Below are 19,394 nucleotides of genomic sequence, written 5' to 3' on the forward strand. Positions count from 1 at the left end.
GGTCACCACTGGCGTTATTGACGAGATAGGGCACAATTCATTCACTCGTTCATTTCATACACGTACACGTTGGTAGCAGACTGGTGTGTATTTCGGGGATGGCGGCTACCTTTGCCTGGATTGGCTAACACTCTGCTTGCTGCTGCCCATTACTACAGTATTACACAAGATAGTAATCCATTTCACTGGCTCGAAATCCGATTGCAAATTTGGAATGGGGATTTACTTTAGCTGAGAGAGATAAATGATCTCGGAGGACGTCGATTTCATGGGGATGTCTGTAGTGGATGGTGTACAGCTGTGAAGGATGTGGTGAAGTGATATCTGTATCATCGAGGAGGCAGAGTTCATAACTGTGGGGATGTGGTTTATATGATGAAATGGAAGTGTGAAAGTGATTTCATTGATCTGTGACTTGTTATGGAGTAATGATGTCATCGATTGCAATTGATGGAGATAAGTGATACTTTTCATCTAGTCACCAGGTTTTATCACACTGCTCCCTTTGTTCCAGCGAAGTTCTTTAAAGATAAATTAAACCCTTTAATTATTGATAAAGATTTTTAATATTCACTAATTGTTTTATCACTGATTTAACAATAAATACGAACAAATATCTAAACAGTTGTAAATTTCAAACTGTATAAGACCACATCTATGCAATTTTCAATAACTCATAATAAAAACGAAATCCCACAGTCCTTGTCAGATATGACAATAATTTGATTGTTTCTTCATGTAATTGAATAAACCAGAAGTTGGGTTGTCAATAACGAACATGGATGTGTAATTACTATTGAAATTGACAACTACCTGTGAAACACTGACCTTTTCGTTTGTCTGGTGAGTGCGAGAGTGGAATTTCTCCATGTATTTGTCGTTTTCAATATTTTGGAAAACAACAGTTGGAGGTACTCTCATATGCCATTTTCTTATTAACGATACGGATGTATACAGAGCACTCTTTGGTAGGGAGAAATCAATTTTGCTGGTGTAACTCTTCTGTGTTAGGCTTCAGCATTGGAGGGTCTCCACTGAAGACACATTTTCATTAAATGATCTGTTCATTTGATCGCATATGTCATACTGTTCAATGGGGATTTACCTAGCTTGCCCCTCCACTCAGACTGACATGAGCCGTTGACGATTGGCGTGTTTACGGGTACCTATGGGGACACCATGTTGGAACGAGAAGGCTTGCACTGTGAAGGAAAGGATAGAGTTTTACAATAGACTACCTCAAATGCTCAATCGAGCCCAGCTTTGTTCAATGGATGAAAATCAGGAAGATGCTCCTACTGTGACAATTACTGCAGAGACTAATGCGTCAGCACTTCTACGACAAAATAGTCTTGGATGTGGATTTTCTCGACGGAAATGTGTGGTTCGTCTTGATGGCCACAGATACACAATAGGTAGGATTAAAAATTCAACACTTTTCAAACTTTATTTAAATCTTCCAGTTTTGTCATATTTATGCACAAGACTTATATTTTAAGGTATTTTCATTATTTTAGTGTGTTGAAATTTGTGGTGCTTCTTTATGAATGTGTCGATGTGTTTGTTAAATCTGATGACTTGAGTCATGTTCATAGATGTATATACATATATGAACATAGAGATGGACAATATGCATTTGTTTTGAGATGTATACAATATGATGGCTGTAACTGACAGAATGAATACTGAGTTCTACCATCTGCCCTCTGCATGATGCTGGGACTCCATATCGGTTGTGTCAGTGATTTATAAGTAGCACAATCAATTTTATTCATGTTTGATAGTTGCAAGTACTTTCACAACTGAGTTACCTCTTTACACCTGTTGCTTTGATTAAGCCAAGACTCTTACAACACAACTTCACACTGCAGCAGTGTGCGGTTACGACCTGTCGAAGCTTGGTCTCTCCTTGCTGAAATGTGCATGATCTCTGTACATAAAACTTTATTTCTTGATGCAGTTAAAGTGAATGTCGCTTTACGCCACAGTCGTAAATTCCAGCAATGATATGACAGCCTGAAATTAATTGAGCCTGGCCAAGTCAGAGCAGTGATTGGCTGTATTGATGAATCAACCCATGCTATGTTATAATGTAAAAATGGTCCCCCTACTTTTCATCATGGGAAATTGAGGGCTTACTTATATTTCCACATGGGAAGACAAGCATGAGGTACTTGAGAATATTCGGCCCCCAAATACTCTGGGGAAGACAAGCATGTGGTATTTTGGAAAATTCACCCCCCCCCAAATACCCCAGGGAAGATGAGGCTCAGGCGCTTGGGAATATTCAGCCCCAAATAACCCTTGAAAGACAAGCATGAGGTATTAGGGAATATTCAGCCTCCAAATAGGCCTTGAAAGACAGGCATGAGGTATTAGGGAATATTCAGCCTCCAAATAACCCTTGTAAGACAAGCATGAGGTGTTAGGGAATATTCAGCCTCCAAATAACCCTTGTAAGACAAGCATGAGGTGTTAGGGAATATTCAGCCCCCAAATAACCCTTGAAAGACAAGCATGAGGTATTAGGGAATATTCAGCCCCCAAATAACCCTTGAAAGACAAGCATGAGGTATTAGGGAATATTCAGCCCCCAAATAGGCCTTGAAAGACAAGCATGAGGTGTTAGGGAATATTCAGCCCCCAAATAACCCTTGAAAGACAAGCATGAGGTATTAGGGAATATTCAGCCCCCAAATAGGCCTTGTAAGACAAGCATGAGGTGTTAGGGAATATTCAGCCCCCAAATACTGGTAACTCTTGAAAGACAAGCATGAGGTATTAGTGAATATTCAGATTCAGAGGTCTGGTTGTTGATGAAATATAGTGGTAGCTAAATAGACAGATTTTTTATTCATGCACCGATTGTCTTTAGATGTAATATCCAGTTATGTAATAATCTCATACCAACTGTGACTGGAGTAGGTCCAATAGTTTTTCAGATATTGTAGTAAACGTCGGTACCTTAAATTACCTTCCAGACTATAGTTGGGTATATTCAGCCACCAAATACCCAGGGGGAAGACAAGCATGTGGTATTAGGAAATATTCAGCCACCAAATACCCTGGGGGAAGACAAGCATGTGGTATTAGGAAATATTCAGCCCCAAAATACACCGGGAGGGAAGACAAGCATCAGGTACTTTGGAATATTCAGCCCCCAAATATCTTGGGGAGGGGGGGAAGTCAAGCATAAGATATTCAGCCCCAAAATACCCTAGAGAAGACAAACATGAGGTATTAGAGAATATTTAGCCCCCGAATACCCTTGGGAAGACAAGCATGAGATACTTGAGATTTGTGGTCGTTGGGAATATTCAACCTCCAAATACTTTTGGGGAAGACAAGCATGAGATACATTGGAATATTCAGCCCCCAAATATACCAGGGGAAGACAAGCATAAGATACTTGAAAATATTCAGCCCCAAAATACACTAGAGAAGACAAACATGAGGTACAGTGTTCATTCGTTATTGCACCCTTCAATATAGCGCTAAGTCGGTTATAGCGCGCGGTTAAGCATGGCTCCCAATATTTACAAACATTTTCAATAAACTCAAGATTTCCAATGACACAATGTTTTCCCCCATCTCAGAAAACATTATCAGCTGATCACTGCGATCACGTAATACCGCAAATACCAATCAACAAATCCTAAGTGAAGTATGCAATTTAATCCTGTTATTATAATGTCTGGTAATAAAAATAATGGTCCATTGTTTATCTGGACTAATGTTTGCAATATATATTTTTAATTATAATCAAAATTTCATTCAACAATTATAATAATGTTCACAGTTTAGGCGAAATCGTATGCGAAGTGATCCGTAGATCGCACAACTCACTGTTATTAAAAGCAACCACAGTCAGATTACAGCCATTGATGCCTTGAAATGAAATTTAGTTGCAAGAGAATGGATACACATATCATAAATGCCCTACCATGACTCGCTAAAAGTTACATTTGAGGCAGTTTGACTATTAAACGTCAACATAACATTTCCCAATCGAAATACATGTAGCGCGGGAAGTCCCTATGGTGACTGGTCAAAATTGTTCCATAAGTAAAAAAATATCCTTCATACCATCTGTATCAAAGTGCTATGCTTATGGTTCTTATTATTTTAAGTATATATGGTGGAAGCTGCAACTAAAATAACATGATATTGGAATATATTATTCCTGATAAAATAATGATATCAGTTATATTTCTTCCAACCATTGCATCAAATTTCTTTAAAGTGGTATCATTGGGTACATTTTAACTGAATCACCGGTAGATTGGGAGGAAACATGTGCACAGCTGATTGCTATTTCTGGCTTAGTTTACGAGAAAATACACACGGTAATCTTAATCTCTGCATATAAAACAATGCATTTAAGAGCAGGAAATACATTTTAAATGGTAAATCATCATGTCTAGTGATGTTTTATATCAAATTTCATACTTTTATTGACCAAATTTGTTATACCTATTTATTCACTTGAAGGGGTACATGTGTTTATATTTTTTGAAAGCGCATATTAATACTCGATAAATCTTTTTTTACACTGAATCATAAATAACTTCTATTCTATTCTTTTTTGAAACTCTGAAACATGCAACGTTGATCATGGCAGAGCATGTATACTGTTTTGTTGGTCATCTACCACCTACGACTTGACCTTCGTTAAACAGCTGATCATCTATAACGATCTTCAATTATTTGGACCCCGAAGGTAGCGTTGTAGCGAGGGATCACATGTATTAGAGAATATTCATCCCCCAAATACCCCTGGGAAGATAAGCATGAGGTGTTGGGGAATAGTCAACCCCCCAATACCCTGGGGGAAGACAAACATGACGTACTTGGGAATATTCAACCCCCAGATGTTGGGTTATATTCAGACCCCAAATACCTCGTGGGAAGACAAACATGAGGCATTAGGATCTGACAGTACTACTGGATCTGAGTGGCAGTACTACTGGATCTGAGAGGCAGTACTACTGGATCTGAGTGGCAGTACTACTGGATCTGAGTGGCAGTACTGCTGGATCTGAGTGGCAGTACTACTGGATCTGAGTGGCAGTACTACTAGATCTGAGTGACAGTACTACTGGATCTGAGTGACAGTACTACTGGATCTGAGTGGCAGTACTACTGGATCTGAGCGGCAGTACTACTGGATCTGAGTGGCAGTACTACTGGATCTGAGTGGCATTACTACTAGATCTGAGTGACAGTACTACTGGATCTGAGTGACAGTACTACTGGATCTGGGTGGCAGTACTACTGGATCTGACAGTACTACTGGATCTGAGTGGCAATACTACTGGATCTGAGTGGCAGTACTACTGGATCTGACAGTACTGCTGGATCTGAGTTGCAGTACTACTAGATCTGAGTGGCAGTACTACTGGATCTGAGTGGCAGTACTACTGGATCTGAGTGGCAGTACTACTGGATCTGAGTGGCAGTACTACTAGATCTGAGTGGCAGTACTACTAGATCTGAGTGGCATTACTACTGGATCTGGCAGTACTACTGGATCTGAGTGGCAGTACTACTAGATCTGACAGTACTACTGGATCTGAGTGGCAGTACCACTGGATTTGAGTGGCACTACTACTGGATCTGAGTGGCACTACTACTGGATCTGAGTGGCAGTACTACTGGATCTGAGTGGCACTACTACTGGATCTGAGTGGCAGTACTACTAGATCTGAGTGGCAGTACTACTAGATCTGAGTGGCAGTACTACTGGATCTGAGTGGCAGTACTACTGGATCTGAGTGGCAATACTACTGGATCTGACAGTACTGCTGGATCTGAGTGGCAGTACTACTGGATCTGAGTGGCACTACTACTGGATCTGAGTGGCAGTACTACTAGATCTGAGTGGCAGTACTACTAGATCTGAGTGGAAGTACTACTAGATCTGAGTGGCAGAACTACTGGATCTGAGTGGAAGTACTACTGAGTCTGAGTGGCAGTACTACTGGATCTGAGTGGCAGTACTACTGAGTCTGAGTGGCAGTACTACTGGATCTGAGTGGCAGTACTACTGGATCTGAGTGACAGTACTACTAGTTCTGAGTGGCAATACTACTGGATCTGAGTGGCAGTACTACTAGATCTGAGTGGCAATACTACTGGATCCTAGTGGCAGTACTACTGGATCTGAGTGGCAGTACTACTAGATCTGAGTGGCAGTACTACTAGATCTGAGTGGCAATACTACTGGATCTGACAGTACTACTGGATCTGAGTGGCAGTACTACTGGATCTGAGTGGCACTACTACTGGATCTGAGTGGCAGAACTACTAGATCTGAGTGGCAGTACTACTAGATCTGAGTGGCAATACTACTGGATCTGACACTACTACTGGATCTGAGTGGCAGAACTACTAGATCTGAGTGGCAATACTACTGGATCTGAGTGGCACTACTACTGGATCTGAGTGGCAGAACTACTAGATCTGAGTGGCAGTACTACTGGATCTGAGTGGCACTACTACTGGATCTGAGTGGCAGTACTACTGGATCTGAGTGGCAGTACTACTGGATCGAGGCAACAGTACCAGAGGAAATGGTGTTTTGATGCTCAGGGTGCAGTCCCATGTTTTAAACCCAGCTAACAGTACCCAGAAGACACAATGTGAGATGCCTGTGACCCTATGACCTACTTCATAACTGCCATTAGTCACAAACAAATGTTGTTTTTGTATTTAATTATTTTCTCTCAGTTGTGAGATTAAATGTAATGAAACCAAATCCAAGGACAGTTTCTACTAAAAAAGTTAAAAGGACATGAGAAATAATTATTTCAGTAAACTTGAATCAATGGTCCCTAACTTATACAAGTGCTTCCTTTAAGTGTCATGGCACATTCCGTTCCTCTGGTTCCTGGTGTTTATGTTGAATGTGGCTGCTGGGAATTTTAACGTGTATAACAAGTTCCTTGTCTATCACTATACTTGTAGTTATCACCCATTAGCTCAAGAGGTTTATGTTCTCTATTTATTTACATTTGATCTTCTGTCTTTATTTTTGCCCTGAAAACTGCAGCTCCTTGAAGTATCTGCTCTGTACAGGTATGCACTACACTGTACATAACACACCGTATGAGTTTGACACAGGCACTACTTACACATCTTGGCTTGAAATGGTCATGCAGACATTAAGCATAGTCATTCTTTGGCTGTGGTGTATAAATAGAACTTGGATGAGTGACCACTAAAAATATAAAAAATCTCAGCTGTGGAAGTGTGATTGCATGTCTTCATAACCTGATGGCATGGATGTTTGTTCATACTATCAGCCACTTAGTTTGCAGTGCCAGGCTTTGTTATAAGATGGGCCTCCATATACAACAGCTATATTATTGCTGTAAGATATTTACATTGACAAACTCTCACCATTTTGGTGTCAACAGTAGTTGCAATTCAAGCCATCTGAGAGCTCCAACCATGTTGAGTCTGTGTTAAGCAGGGTTCTGATTGTCATAGTGATGAACTAGTTCCATGGAACAAAGCTGCAATGTGCTGCTTCCCATCAGCAGCTTCACAACGTTTACTCAATGCAGACGGCTTGGGCATAAAACCTGGTGCCTAGGTTGCACAAGCATCCTTGAAAATTTAATGTTGCTCTCGCTTGCATGGGATTAATTAAAAATGTAAACAAAGAGCTTCAGATGAACTTGGCTGGGCCTCACATGATGAGATAATCATGTAGTAAGTACATCCTCTCATCACTACAAACTGCCTCTGTGCTGTTATGGCGAGACCAGATGGTTGCTGGGACGATCTGGATGTGTCGTAACAAATAAATATTAAAATATGGTACTTGTTGTTAACCTGCCTTAACTTCAAGAGATAATGCAAGGACTGGCCAGCTCAGAATCAGTTTTATGTGTCTGAATGGGGTATCCATGTTACCCTGTGGCATGATATCTTAGTAGGCTGGCACTATAAAATCGGCATTAGTCCGACAGGTACAAGCAGGCACACTTAATACATAAAACATGCACCTCATTGTAATCAGGGAAATAATTAAGAATTTACTTTCACTTTGTGCGAGATCATTTGGAGGAAGAACCTTCATAGAGTGAGGGCCAAACTGTATGAATGTCAGACCTTGCAATGACGTTCATACAATGTTCGGCCATGCATCACTCTATGAATGTTTTTATACACCACTGAATTCGCACAAAGTGAAAGTCAATCCTTATAAATTTTTTAACACTATTTTTTACCTAAAGGGAGTAGATATATGCAAATTATACTTAGTACATGTGAGTCCATGTTTAGACTGACAGCCATTCAACAACCAGCTGTATTGCGGAAAAAAGATAGTTCCTCAAAATGAGAGATGAAAAACTTTTGAAGTTTCTTTATATCAAAAGTATTCAAATAATATAGGTCTGTTAAGAACTATCTCAGTAAGTCAGTCACAACAACAGGGTATTGTAATACATTTACTTCAAGTGAAAGACATCAAAATGGACAATGGATACAACAAACATGACGTGAGAGATTCTCAAAGTTGTTCATGAACCTGTGGCTATCACAAGTGTTAATCATCACTAATCTATTGACCAATCATTGAAAGGTGATTGTAAAGATTTGTCCAATAGAGACACTACGATAGTTTGGATGTGGTTTTCTAAGTTTTGTTCTCTAGGATGGGTTTTAATGAGGATATCCTTGAACGGACATGCAATCAAACTCTCTGACTCATCCCAATGTATACTATGCTAAAACGCTAAGTTCAAGATTAAAGGGTCTAAGTAATGAGAAACAACGCTTCTGTATTTATTCGTGCTTGGGAATTCCCAGGGGTATCCCGAGGAATATGGAAATAGTCTGTCAGTGATTTCGTCATTTCAAGAACACGGTCTCGTGCAAAACGTATGAATGTCAAAATGTGTGGGTCAAACACTTATGAACTTCAGTTTTGCAGTCATGTGACCGACCTTTTGTTCAATGGAAAAGCAGTATATTGTGTAAAATCACATAAAAAATATATTCTTTAATGAGATGTTTAACACCATTTCACATCACCACACCTCACCTCACATCACATCACCTCCCTTTACATCACATCACCACACCTCACATCACCACACCTCACATCACCACACCTCACATCACCACACCTCAAATCACATCACCACACCTCACATCACCACACCTCACATCACCACACATCACATCACATCACCACACCTCACATCACCTCACATCACCACACCTCACATCACCACACCTCACCTCACATCACCACACCTCACATCACCACACATCACCACACCTCACATCACCACACCTCACATCACCACACATCACATCACATCACCACACCTCACATCACATCACCACACATCACATCACCACACCTCACATCACCACACCTCACATCACCACACATCACATCACATCACCACACCTCACATCACCACACCTCACATCACCACACCTCACATCACCACACATCACATCACCACACCTCACATCACCACACCTCACATCACATCACCACACTTCACATCACCACACCTCACATCACCTCACCTCACCACATCACATCACCACACCTCACACCACCACACCATGCCTCACATCACCACACCTCACATCACCAGACCTCACATCACCAGACCTCACATCATATCCCTGCCGTGATATTGCTGGAATATTGCTTAAAGCACTCACTCACTCCTCACATCATATAACCACACCTCACATCATATCACATCACCACACATCACCACACCTCACATCACCTCACCACACCTCACCTCACATCACCACACCTCACATCACCACACCTCACATCACCTCACCTCACATCACCACACATCACCACACCTCGCATCACCTCACCACACCTCACCTCACATCACCACACCTCACATCACCACACCTCACATCACCTCACCTCACATCACCACACATCACATCACCACACCTCACATCACATCACATCACATCACCTCACCACACATCACCTCACCACACATCACCTGACATCACCACACCTGACATCACCTCACCTCAAATCACCTCACCACACATCACCTCACCACACATCACCTCACCACACATCACCTCACCTCACATCACCTCACCACACATCACCACACCACACATCACCACACCACCACACTTCATGATTTATGATTCCTGCTTTCCAAATTGTAGTTTTCAAATAGCATGGGTTTTAAGGTGAAATAAAAATGTCATAATTGCAGCCAAACAATTCTCAATGTTTGAAGAACACATTATTTTTAATAATGTTATATTATGTTATGCAAGTCTGTGATATTGACTTAACATTTCGGAGTTGTCAAAATTGCTTCCATGAAATACGTTCTTTTTAGGTTTCATTAAATGTTTCGCTAATCTGTGCACTCAAACTGTTACCTTTTTGGCAAATTGCCACTGAGAACTAAAAACCAGGTTATGTCAAAGATTCTGTCTAAGAATTTGGTGGAACATCCCCTATTCCTGATGTGGTATTCAGAAATGTCAAACTTTTGGACTCTAAGGGAACAAAAAGACTTTCATCACAAAAGAGTTCTTGTACTGTAAAAAAAATATCAGAATCTTTGTGGGAACCATGGAGAGTGAGAAAATGGCTCCAAATTAGAGCAACATGGAGCCATAAAGATCATTTCCAGGAACTCAAGCGGAAAGAGTTCTTGCAGTTCTGTTTGGCTAAAGTGGTGGTTCATGTAAATGCTAGCGGAAGCTTCAACACAACTGCAGTTTTTCCTGAAAGTCCATTTACTCTTCTTGTAGGCTGGCTCGGCATGTACTGGGAATGATGGCTATTGAAATTGGGTGATTTTTAGAACATTTATCAGAATGGCTGTGTGCACATGATAAAGGTCAAACCACAAACTACATTGAGCAAAAACGCAAATATAAAGTTACTTTTCTGCAGAATATGGAGTATATAAGAAGTTGATTTCTCACACATAGTACATTCCCAGTCCCTCACAGGATGTAGACATTGGTTTTGATATTGGAATTTTGAAAGGGTTCCATATGAAAATACATTTTGTATATGTGACAGCTGCTGATGTTTGTTGATTTTCATCTTATTATGTTTGTAACAAGCTAAAGATTCCATTTAGAAAATAAAGTAGGAAAAGAATGGAAATAGGAACAATACCATTAATGGATCTTTGGAAAGCTCTGTAACATGCCACATGTAATGCGGATGCTTGATGACCATTTGATGACCATTTTGTAAAAGCTGTTTCAAAATACAGGAAGTCACATTTTTCTTCACAAACGGAAATGTGCAGTTATCATATTTGTATCAGTTACCAGGAAGTACTGGAGTTTTAGAAATTTAAAGAGAATACTATTTCTCAGATGTGTATGAAAACATAATGGTGAAAGATCAGTCTGGGTTGAAAATAAATGCTTCTACATACAGGATCTTTAACTTTGAAAATGTCTGTTTAGTTTTACACTAAGTTATTGACATATCCTATCAAAAATAACATTTGGGCCCACAAACGACTTTGAGAAACAGGCATACTTTACATATACCGGCCCTGTCTGAAACTCAGCAGAGTAAACTGAGAGCCTTCAGGCCGAGTGGAAAAACTGTAGGCTCAAACATCTTAGCTGAAGCAGGGAGACATACTCTTGCATTATGAGGGCGCACGGGTGGCCCAGTCGTCTTAGGCGCCGCAATTCGCTGTCCAGAGTTTCGTCCCTTGGGCACCTATGATTGTGGGTTTGAATCCCGGTTCGCCCCAATTATGTTTCTAGGTTTGTCAGCACCATACCCTCGTGGGTTTCACCAAAGTGGTAAACGTCTAAGACCTGCATCACTTCGGGCTTTCCTCACACATTAAGCTGACACGCCGTGAATAACGTTATAAGTGGCGTTAAACCCAACTTACTCACTCACTCACTCTTGCATGCATTATGAATTACAAAACACAAACAGTCAACCAGTCAACCAGAATGTTTTACTGCTCCACACCGACTTCCCAGAGACTGTGGTGGTGAGATGAAGCCTACATTTATCAAGGAAATTATAAGCTTGTAAAACACCTTTGCTTTTTACTACATGTCATACACCATTTGAAAGGTCTAATCCTATTGTTATAAATATGAAAGTTGTGTTTATCACATTATTTACATCATTTATAACTTAATTAAGTTTGTTAATTGAAGCTAACACATTCATAATGTCCAGATTAAGCATCAAGGAATTATTGCGATTATTTTTGGCAGTTTTAAGATTTCACAGTAGAGCTATCCACTAACTTATTTCTTTTTTATATTCTATGTTAAAGTAAATAGAAAATGGTGTTAAAAAGAATTTTAAAGTATGCTTTATCATTACATATTTTCTGATAATAGTGACTTTCTGTTTAGAGACATGAGAAAATACCGAGAAATACCTTCGTTTTTGAAGCTTTGTAAAAATAACAGTGCAAAGGTTCTTTTGATGTTTCATATAGTTAGACAGCTTTGATCATCAGTAATATTACAGTAACCTCGCCAAGAGTATTTTTCAGAGTTGTAACATGCAATTCTATTGAATAGAAATTGGTTTCTAATTACACTTTTGCTGTATCCTCTAATATGAGGATCATGATTTGTCAAAATCAAGCACATGACCTAAGGCAGCCAATCAATTATGCAATGGATACTGTCTTCGTGTATATAATTTTTGTAAAAGCTGTTTCAAAATACAGGAAGTCACATTTTTCTTCACAAACGGAAATGTGCAGTTATCATATTTGTATCAGTTACCAGGAAGTACTGGAGTTTTAGAAATTTAAAGAGAATACTATTTCATTTCTCAGATGTGTATGAAAACATAATGGTGAAAGATCAGTCTGGGTTGAAAATAAATGCTTCTACATACAGGATCTTTAACTTTGAAAATGTCTGTTTAGTTTTACACTAAGTTATTGACATATCCTATCAAAAATAACATTTGGGCCCACAAACGACTTTGAGAAACAGGCATACTTTACATATACCGGCCCTGTCTGAAACTCAGCAGAGTAAACTGAGAGCCTTCAGGCCGAGTGGAAAAACTGTAGGCTCAAACATCTTAGCTGAAGCAGGGAGACATACTCTTGCATTATGAGGGCGCACGGGTGGCCCAGTCGTCTTAGGCGCCGCAATTCGCTGTCCAGAGTTTCGTCCCTTGGGCACCTATGATTGTGGGTTTGAATCCCGGTTCGCCCCAATTATGTTTCTAGGTTTGTCAGCACCATACCCTCGTGGGTTTCACCAAAGTGGTAAACGTCTAAGACCTGCATCACTTCGGGCTTTCCTCACACATTAAGCTGACACGCCGTGAATAACGTTATAAGTGGCGTTAAACCCAACTTACTCACTCACTCACTCTTGCATGCATTATGAATTACAAAACACAAACAGTCAACCAGTCAACCAGAATGTTTTACTGCTCCACACCGACTTCCCAGAGACTGTGGTGGTGAGATGAAGCCTACATTTATCAAGGAAATTATAAGCTTGTAAAACACCTTTGCTTTTTACTACATGTCATACACCATTTGAAAGGTCTAATCCTATTGTTATAAATATGAAAGTTGTGTTTATCACATTATTTACATCATTTATAACTTAATTAAGTTTGTTAATTGAAGCTAACACATTCATAATGTCCAGATTAAGCATCAAGGAATTATTGCGATTATTTTTGGCAATTTTAAGATTTCACAGTAGAGCTATCCACTAACTTATTTCTTTTTTATATTCTTTGTTAAAGTAAATAGAAAATGGTGTTAAAAAGAATTTTAAAGTATGCTTTATCATTACATATTTTCTGATAATAGTGACTTTCTGTTAAGAGACATGAGAAAATACCGAGAAATACCTTCGTTTTTGAAGCTTTGTAAAAATAACAGTGCAAAGGTTCTTTTGATGTTTCATATAGTTAGACAGCTTTGATCATCAGTAATATTACAGTAACCTCGCCAAGAGTATTTTTCAGAGTTGTAACATGCAATTTTATTGAATAGAAATTGGTTTCTAATTACACTTTTGCTGTATCCTCTAATATGAGGATCATGATTTGTCAAAATCAAGCACATGACCTAAGGCAGCCAATCAATTATGCAATGGATACTGTCTTCGTGTATATAATTCAGATGTAGATGAAAGTCTAGGTTAAATGTTTTAAGCTGGAAATCGCAACCTAAAAGTATGGAACTTTGTGGACATAGGGTGCTAGGTTACGACCTGTGACAAAGATTTCTCATGCATATATTTTGGCATTGAACATTGTGTCCGAGCCTAACAATTGACAAATGCTGAGATTTCATTTGACTTACATTACACGATCGCACGATAGATGGAAATAGTAGCTTAGATGTAAGTTCGACAATTTTTAGAAATATATGTTTGTTGATTTTATTTTATTTTATTTATGATTTGCTTGAAACATCTGTATATTGCTCTTTGACATGTTTGATATGGACCCATTGTCAAAGCATGTATCCCAGAATAACATTACGGGAAATAGTTCATAATTTTATGTCTATTGATAAAATATGATAAATTGAAATAAAATATGTATCTTAGACTGTGAAAAGTTATAGATTTAATAAATAAATGATATGATTGGTAGGTTCATGAAACTTTATATCAGTTTCAGGGCCGATGTCAATTTCGAACACAGCATACATTATCACTTATATAGAGAAGCATTTCAACCAAAGTATATGTTTAGATAACCAGAGTATCAAGATGAAGTGGAGCTAATTGTATTTATTCTCGTAGAAAAAAACATAATACAATTGATTAATGGAATAAATATAGCTGCTTCTTTTTGAATGTTTATTTCATCTTTCTTTGACAACAATTACAATAATGCTGTTGATAATTAACTGATAATTAGGATGAAAGTAGTCTGAATTTTCATTGAAACATTGAATGTGGTTGCCATTTTAATATTCCTCACAAATTTGGAAAATGTAAAGATTGTAACTTAAACCATAAAGAAAAGGAGTATAATCTTTTATTATTTGTCCATCTTATAGTCTTCACAGGCAAAGTTACAGAAACCCTGAATTTTAGATCTTTCCAAATATTCTGAAGTATTAATACACTACTGTCATCGCAAGAGCTGATCATCAATATCAATTCAGCAAAGTACTTGTTTCATGCCAATGCTGTTACAACACAAATACTCAAACTTTGATAACATGCAATTATGTTAAAACTGCCATTGTCAAAACATATGTTGTTTGCACCTAAATTGCATTTTGTTTGTACAAAAAGTCCAATGGTCTACAAGTACTGAATAAAGTTTGATTGTCATAAATATTTACTGATCTTTCATAATGCATCAGCTCCACCCCAGGGATATAATGTAATTGAGGTGTGTGACATTTTATTGCCAGGGTCAGTGTATCAGTGAGCACTCATATTACGTTCTCAGCTCCTTGGGCAGTGTGTGTCTCAAGGTGCATGTGAGGAGCTAGAAGGTTAGTAATCACATCACATCTCATCTTTCTGGGTACCCCTTACACAAGATGAATGTGCCCTGTCAGCCCAAAGCTACCATGCAGCCTGATGCTTACCATGCTAAATCTTGTGAGGCTTGACAATGACTGACACATAATGATGGCAGGATGCTGATACAGATTAATATTGCAGGTGTGGATTAGTACTTAGCTGCAACATTTGAGTGAATCATACAGGATAGCTGCAGGGGTGTTTATCTCTTTGGAAATAAATACTTAAATTGATGATAGTTATCATGAAGATTGTCGTGATATCCATGTCAGAGAAAGTGCAAACAGGAGGTTGCTGGTACAGACACGTCAAAGCTGGCAGTGGTGACCCTTGTCACCAATGTGACATGTGGATTGATATGTTTGTCTTTAAATAAGGATCATTGCAGGAGCTGAACTCGGATATGCTTGATAATGTAATAGTTAACGACTTGTGGAAAAGTCAGAGAGTAATGATTTCGTAATCATGTGTCTGTCATTGATTATTTGGAACCAGGACTTATGATTTATGTACATTATTGATTAGTTGAGGAGTTATTAACACTGTCATCAGTATTTCCTTGGATGTAGGTCCTTCCTTGAAATTATTTGCAGATATGATGATGTGTCAGTTGGCAGGGATGAGGTAATGGGCTCTATCTTCCAGCACTTGGGAGATGTAGACATGTACTCTGACATTACTTTATGTCACTCCTGCCTTGTCCACGCTTTATTCCCACTCCTGCCTTGACCACGTTTTGTTCCCACTCATGCCTTGACCACGCTTTGTTCCCACTCATGCCTTGACCATGCTTTTTTCCCACTCATGCCTTGACCATGCTTTGTTCCCACTCATGCCTTGACCACGCTTTGTTCCCTATTGTGCCTTGACCACACTTTGTTCCCTATCCTGCCTTGACCACGCTTTGTTCCCTATCCTGCCTTGACCACACTTTGTTCCCTATCCTGCCTTGACCACACTTTGTTCCCTATCCTGCCTTGACCACACTTAGTTCCCTATCCTGCCTTGACCACACTTTGTTCCCTATCCTGCCTTGACCACACTTTGTTCCCTATCCTGCCTTGACCACACTTTGTTCCCTATCCTGCCTTGACCACACTTTGTTCCCTATCCTGCCTTGACCACACTTTGTTCCCTATCCTGCCTTGACCACACTTTGTTCCCTATCCTGACTTGACCACACTTTGTTCCCTATCCTGCCTTGACCATGCTTTGTTCCCTATCCTGCCTTGACCATGCTTTGTTCCTATCCTGCCTTGACCATGCTTTGTTCCCTATCCTGTCTTGACCACACTTTGTTCCCACTCCTGTCTTGACCACACTTTGTTCCCTATCCTGTCTTGACCACACTTTGTTCCCACTCCTGTCTTGACCACACTTTGTTCCCTATCCTGTCTTGACCACACTTTGTTCCCACTCCTGCCTTGACCATGCTTTGTTCCCTATCCTGCCTTGACCACACTTTGTTCCCACTCCTGCCTTGACCATGCTTTGTTCCCTATCCTGCCTTGACCACACTTTGTTTCCTGTTCTGCCTTGACCACGCTTTGTTCCCTATCCTGCCTTGACCACACTTTGTTTCCTGTTCTGCCTTAACCACGCTTTGTTCCCTATCCTGCCTTGACCACGCTTTGTTCCCTATCCTGACTTGACCACACTTTGTTCCCTATCCTGCCTTGACCACACTTTGTTCCCTATCCTGCCTTGACCATGCTTTGTTCCCTATCCTGCCTTGACCACACTTAGTTCCCTATCCTGCCTTGACCATGCTTTGTTCCCTATCCTGCCTTGACCACACTTTGTTTCCTGTTCTGCCTTAACCACACTTAGTTCCCTATCCTGCCTTGACCATGCTTTGTTCCCTATCCTGCCTTGACCACACTTTGTTCCCTATCCTGCCTTGACCACACTTAGTTCCCTATCCTGCCTTGACCATGCTTTGTTCCCTATCCTGCCTTGACCACACTTAGTTCCCTATCCTGCCTTGACCATGCTTTGTTCCCTATCCTGCCTTGACCACGCTTTGTTCCCTATCCTGCCTTGACCACACTTTGTTCCTTATCCTGCCTTGACCACGCTTTGTTCACTCCAGATTTGTCCTGCTCCTGCCTTATCTATGTTTTTCTACCACTCCTGCCTTCTTATTGCTTTTCTCCCATCCCTTTAGAGATGCTGAAACTGGAATCTACCTCACAAGTGGAAGGAAATGCTATAAGTAGGAGGTCATTTGCACCAGCACTGATAGCTCAAGCAAGCTGCCTCAAACCTAGGGTGGCATGATATATGGTTATGGAATCATTCTTTGGTTGTGGATGCCAGTATCAAATCTATGTTTGACCACACATTTTATCGGAGAAGTATCTCTTGTACTGTTAGAATAAGTAACAAGCAGCTCATTAAGTGTTTCAATTGCCATGCAAGAACAGAAGCAATCAGACATTTATTCCCAAGAGTCACTACAGTGCCATCGAGAAAGGTTACATTGATGAGCATATTTGCATTCATATAGAAGTACATGCATATTGTCCTGAATGTAGATACTGCTCCACGCAGACTAATCAGGCATGCAAAGTATGAATTGGAATACACAGGAAAAAAATATGAACTAATACACTTACACCAACTGTACACGTGTGACAGCTATACCAGTTACAATACCTAAAGACTGAAATTGGATTGCCTCATTGATATGCCATATTGATGAAATCACTGTAGTATTAAAATTTATGTACATTCTCAGTTCAGTAAATTTAAAATGATAAACTTTTGAAATAATGGGGAATGAATTATTCACTTGTGTTACAGACTTGTGACGTGATGGAATTTACAAGTAATATAATTCATTCTAAGTTGATGTAACAAATTGTAACAAATTATAAGAAAATCAGACTCGTTATCAATTGCATTTGTACATTGCCAAAATTGGATTCTGTTGAGACACTTTGGCTGTCTAGCAGGCCATGCTACTTAAGCATTTCTTTATTCACAGTGTGCGTAGTTTCCTTGGTTATTGGTGGAGTTGCCAGTGTTGGGTGCAGGGAGCAGGAACACAAACTGAGGGTCAACTCTCCTCATACGCATGGTCATGAAATATACATAACTTTCTTCCGTTGTGGCAAATCAATGATTGAGGAGAATTTTATGCTGTCCTTTGTAATATTGGCAGAAGTATCCAGTGGAACACCAAGTTCAGGGATCTATTGGGGCAGTCCAAAACACTGTTGCTGATCTTGTACAATTGTAGGTCACAAGTGAAACTTCTTGGATGTAGATTTAGTATGATGATGGTCATGGTTTGAATGGATATACACATCTTAAATAGGTTAAAACGTATATAACAGTACCTTCTGCCACAACTTCAGAAACTATGAACACTATTGATGTCTACTATTGAGGTTTAACTTGACAACAGTGAAGTGCTACCAGCCATGGGCGATTGCAATGCATCAATAGGCGGATAAGTGGCTGCAACCTCAAGGCCAGGCACAAGCATTGCATAATATAACCATAAGAGGACTTGAACATTGGTCTGATGCTTCCTGAGGAAACAGACAGACTGTACGTCACTTGGCATGTCAAGGAATGACTGGAACATTTATTGTTTTCAGAGATAAGAAGAAGTGACCTGAGTATGTTTTTTTTTGTAATGGAGGACCCACTTGTCTGAGACACTGTATTTCACTGACCAAAGTTGCAACATTAGCTAGGATCCACTGCTTCAAATTTAAGACTTCTCATCATTATGATGCTTGGTCTGTCAGCACCATAACTACCCTGCTTTTCAATTTCTCAAATGGGATAAATGCCTGCACTACAATAAGTCATTTTGAACTTTCCCCCTGTGTTGGCACAGTGATCTAAGTGAACCAATGCTCTCATTCAGC

The 19,394-nt window shown here is 39.7% G+C and overlaps 1 protein-coding gene across 8 annotated transcripts in view; it reads left to right on the top strand.

The window, feature by feature from the left end:
- Nucleotides 1–19,394, top strand: part of LOC139463782 (dual specificity calcium/calmodulin-dependent 3',5'-cyclic nucleotide phosphodiesterase 1A-like) — a 497,801-nt gene that overhangs the window by 196,458 nt on the left and 281,949 nt on the right. For 6 of the 8 annotated variants that reach the window (XM_071245082.1, XM_071245084.1, XM_071245085.1 and 3 more), the window contains exon 1: nucleotides 664–1,415. The exons of the other annotated variants lie outside the window; for them this stretch is intronic. In XM_071245082.1, the coding sequence (XP_071101183.1) occupies nucleotides 1,169–1,415 (247 nt within the window). In that variant the 5' untranslated portion in view covers nucleotides 664–1,168. Of the gene's footprint in view, nucleotides 1–663; nucleotides 1,416–19,394 lie in introns of those variants that run through there. 8 annotated transcript variants of the gene reach the window in all.

The sequence above is a fragment of the Haliotis cracherodii genome, unplaced genomic scaffold (assembly GCF_022045235.1).
Source record: "Haliotis cracherodii isolate W230 unplaced genomic scaffold, xgHalCrac1.p SCAF_16, whole genome shotgun sequence".
NCBI classification, from domain to species: domain Eukaryota; kingdom Metazoa; phylum Mollusca; class Gastropoda; order Lepetellida; family Haliotidae; genus Haliotis; species Haliotis cracherodii.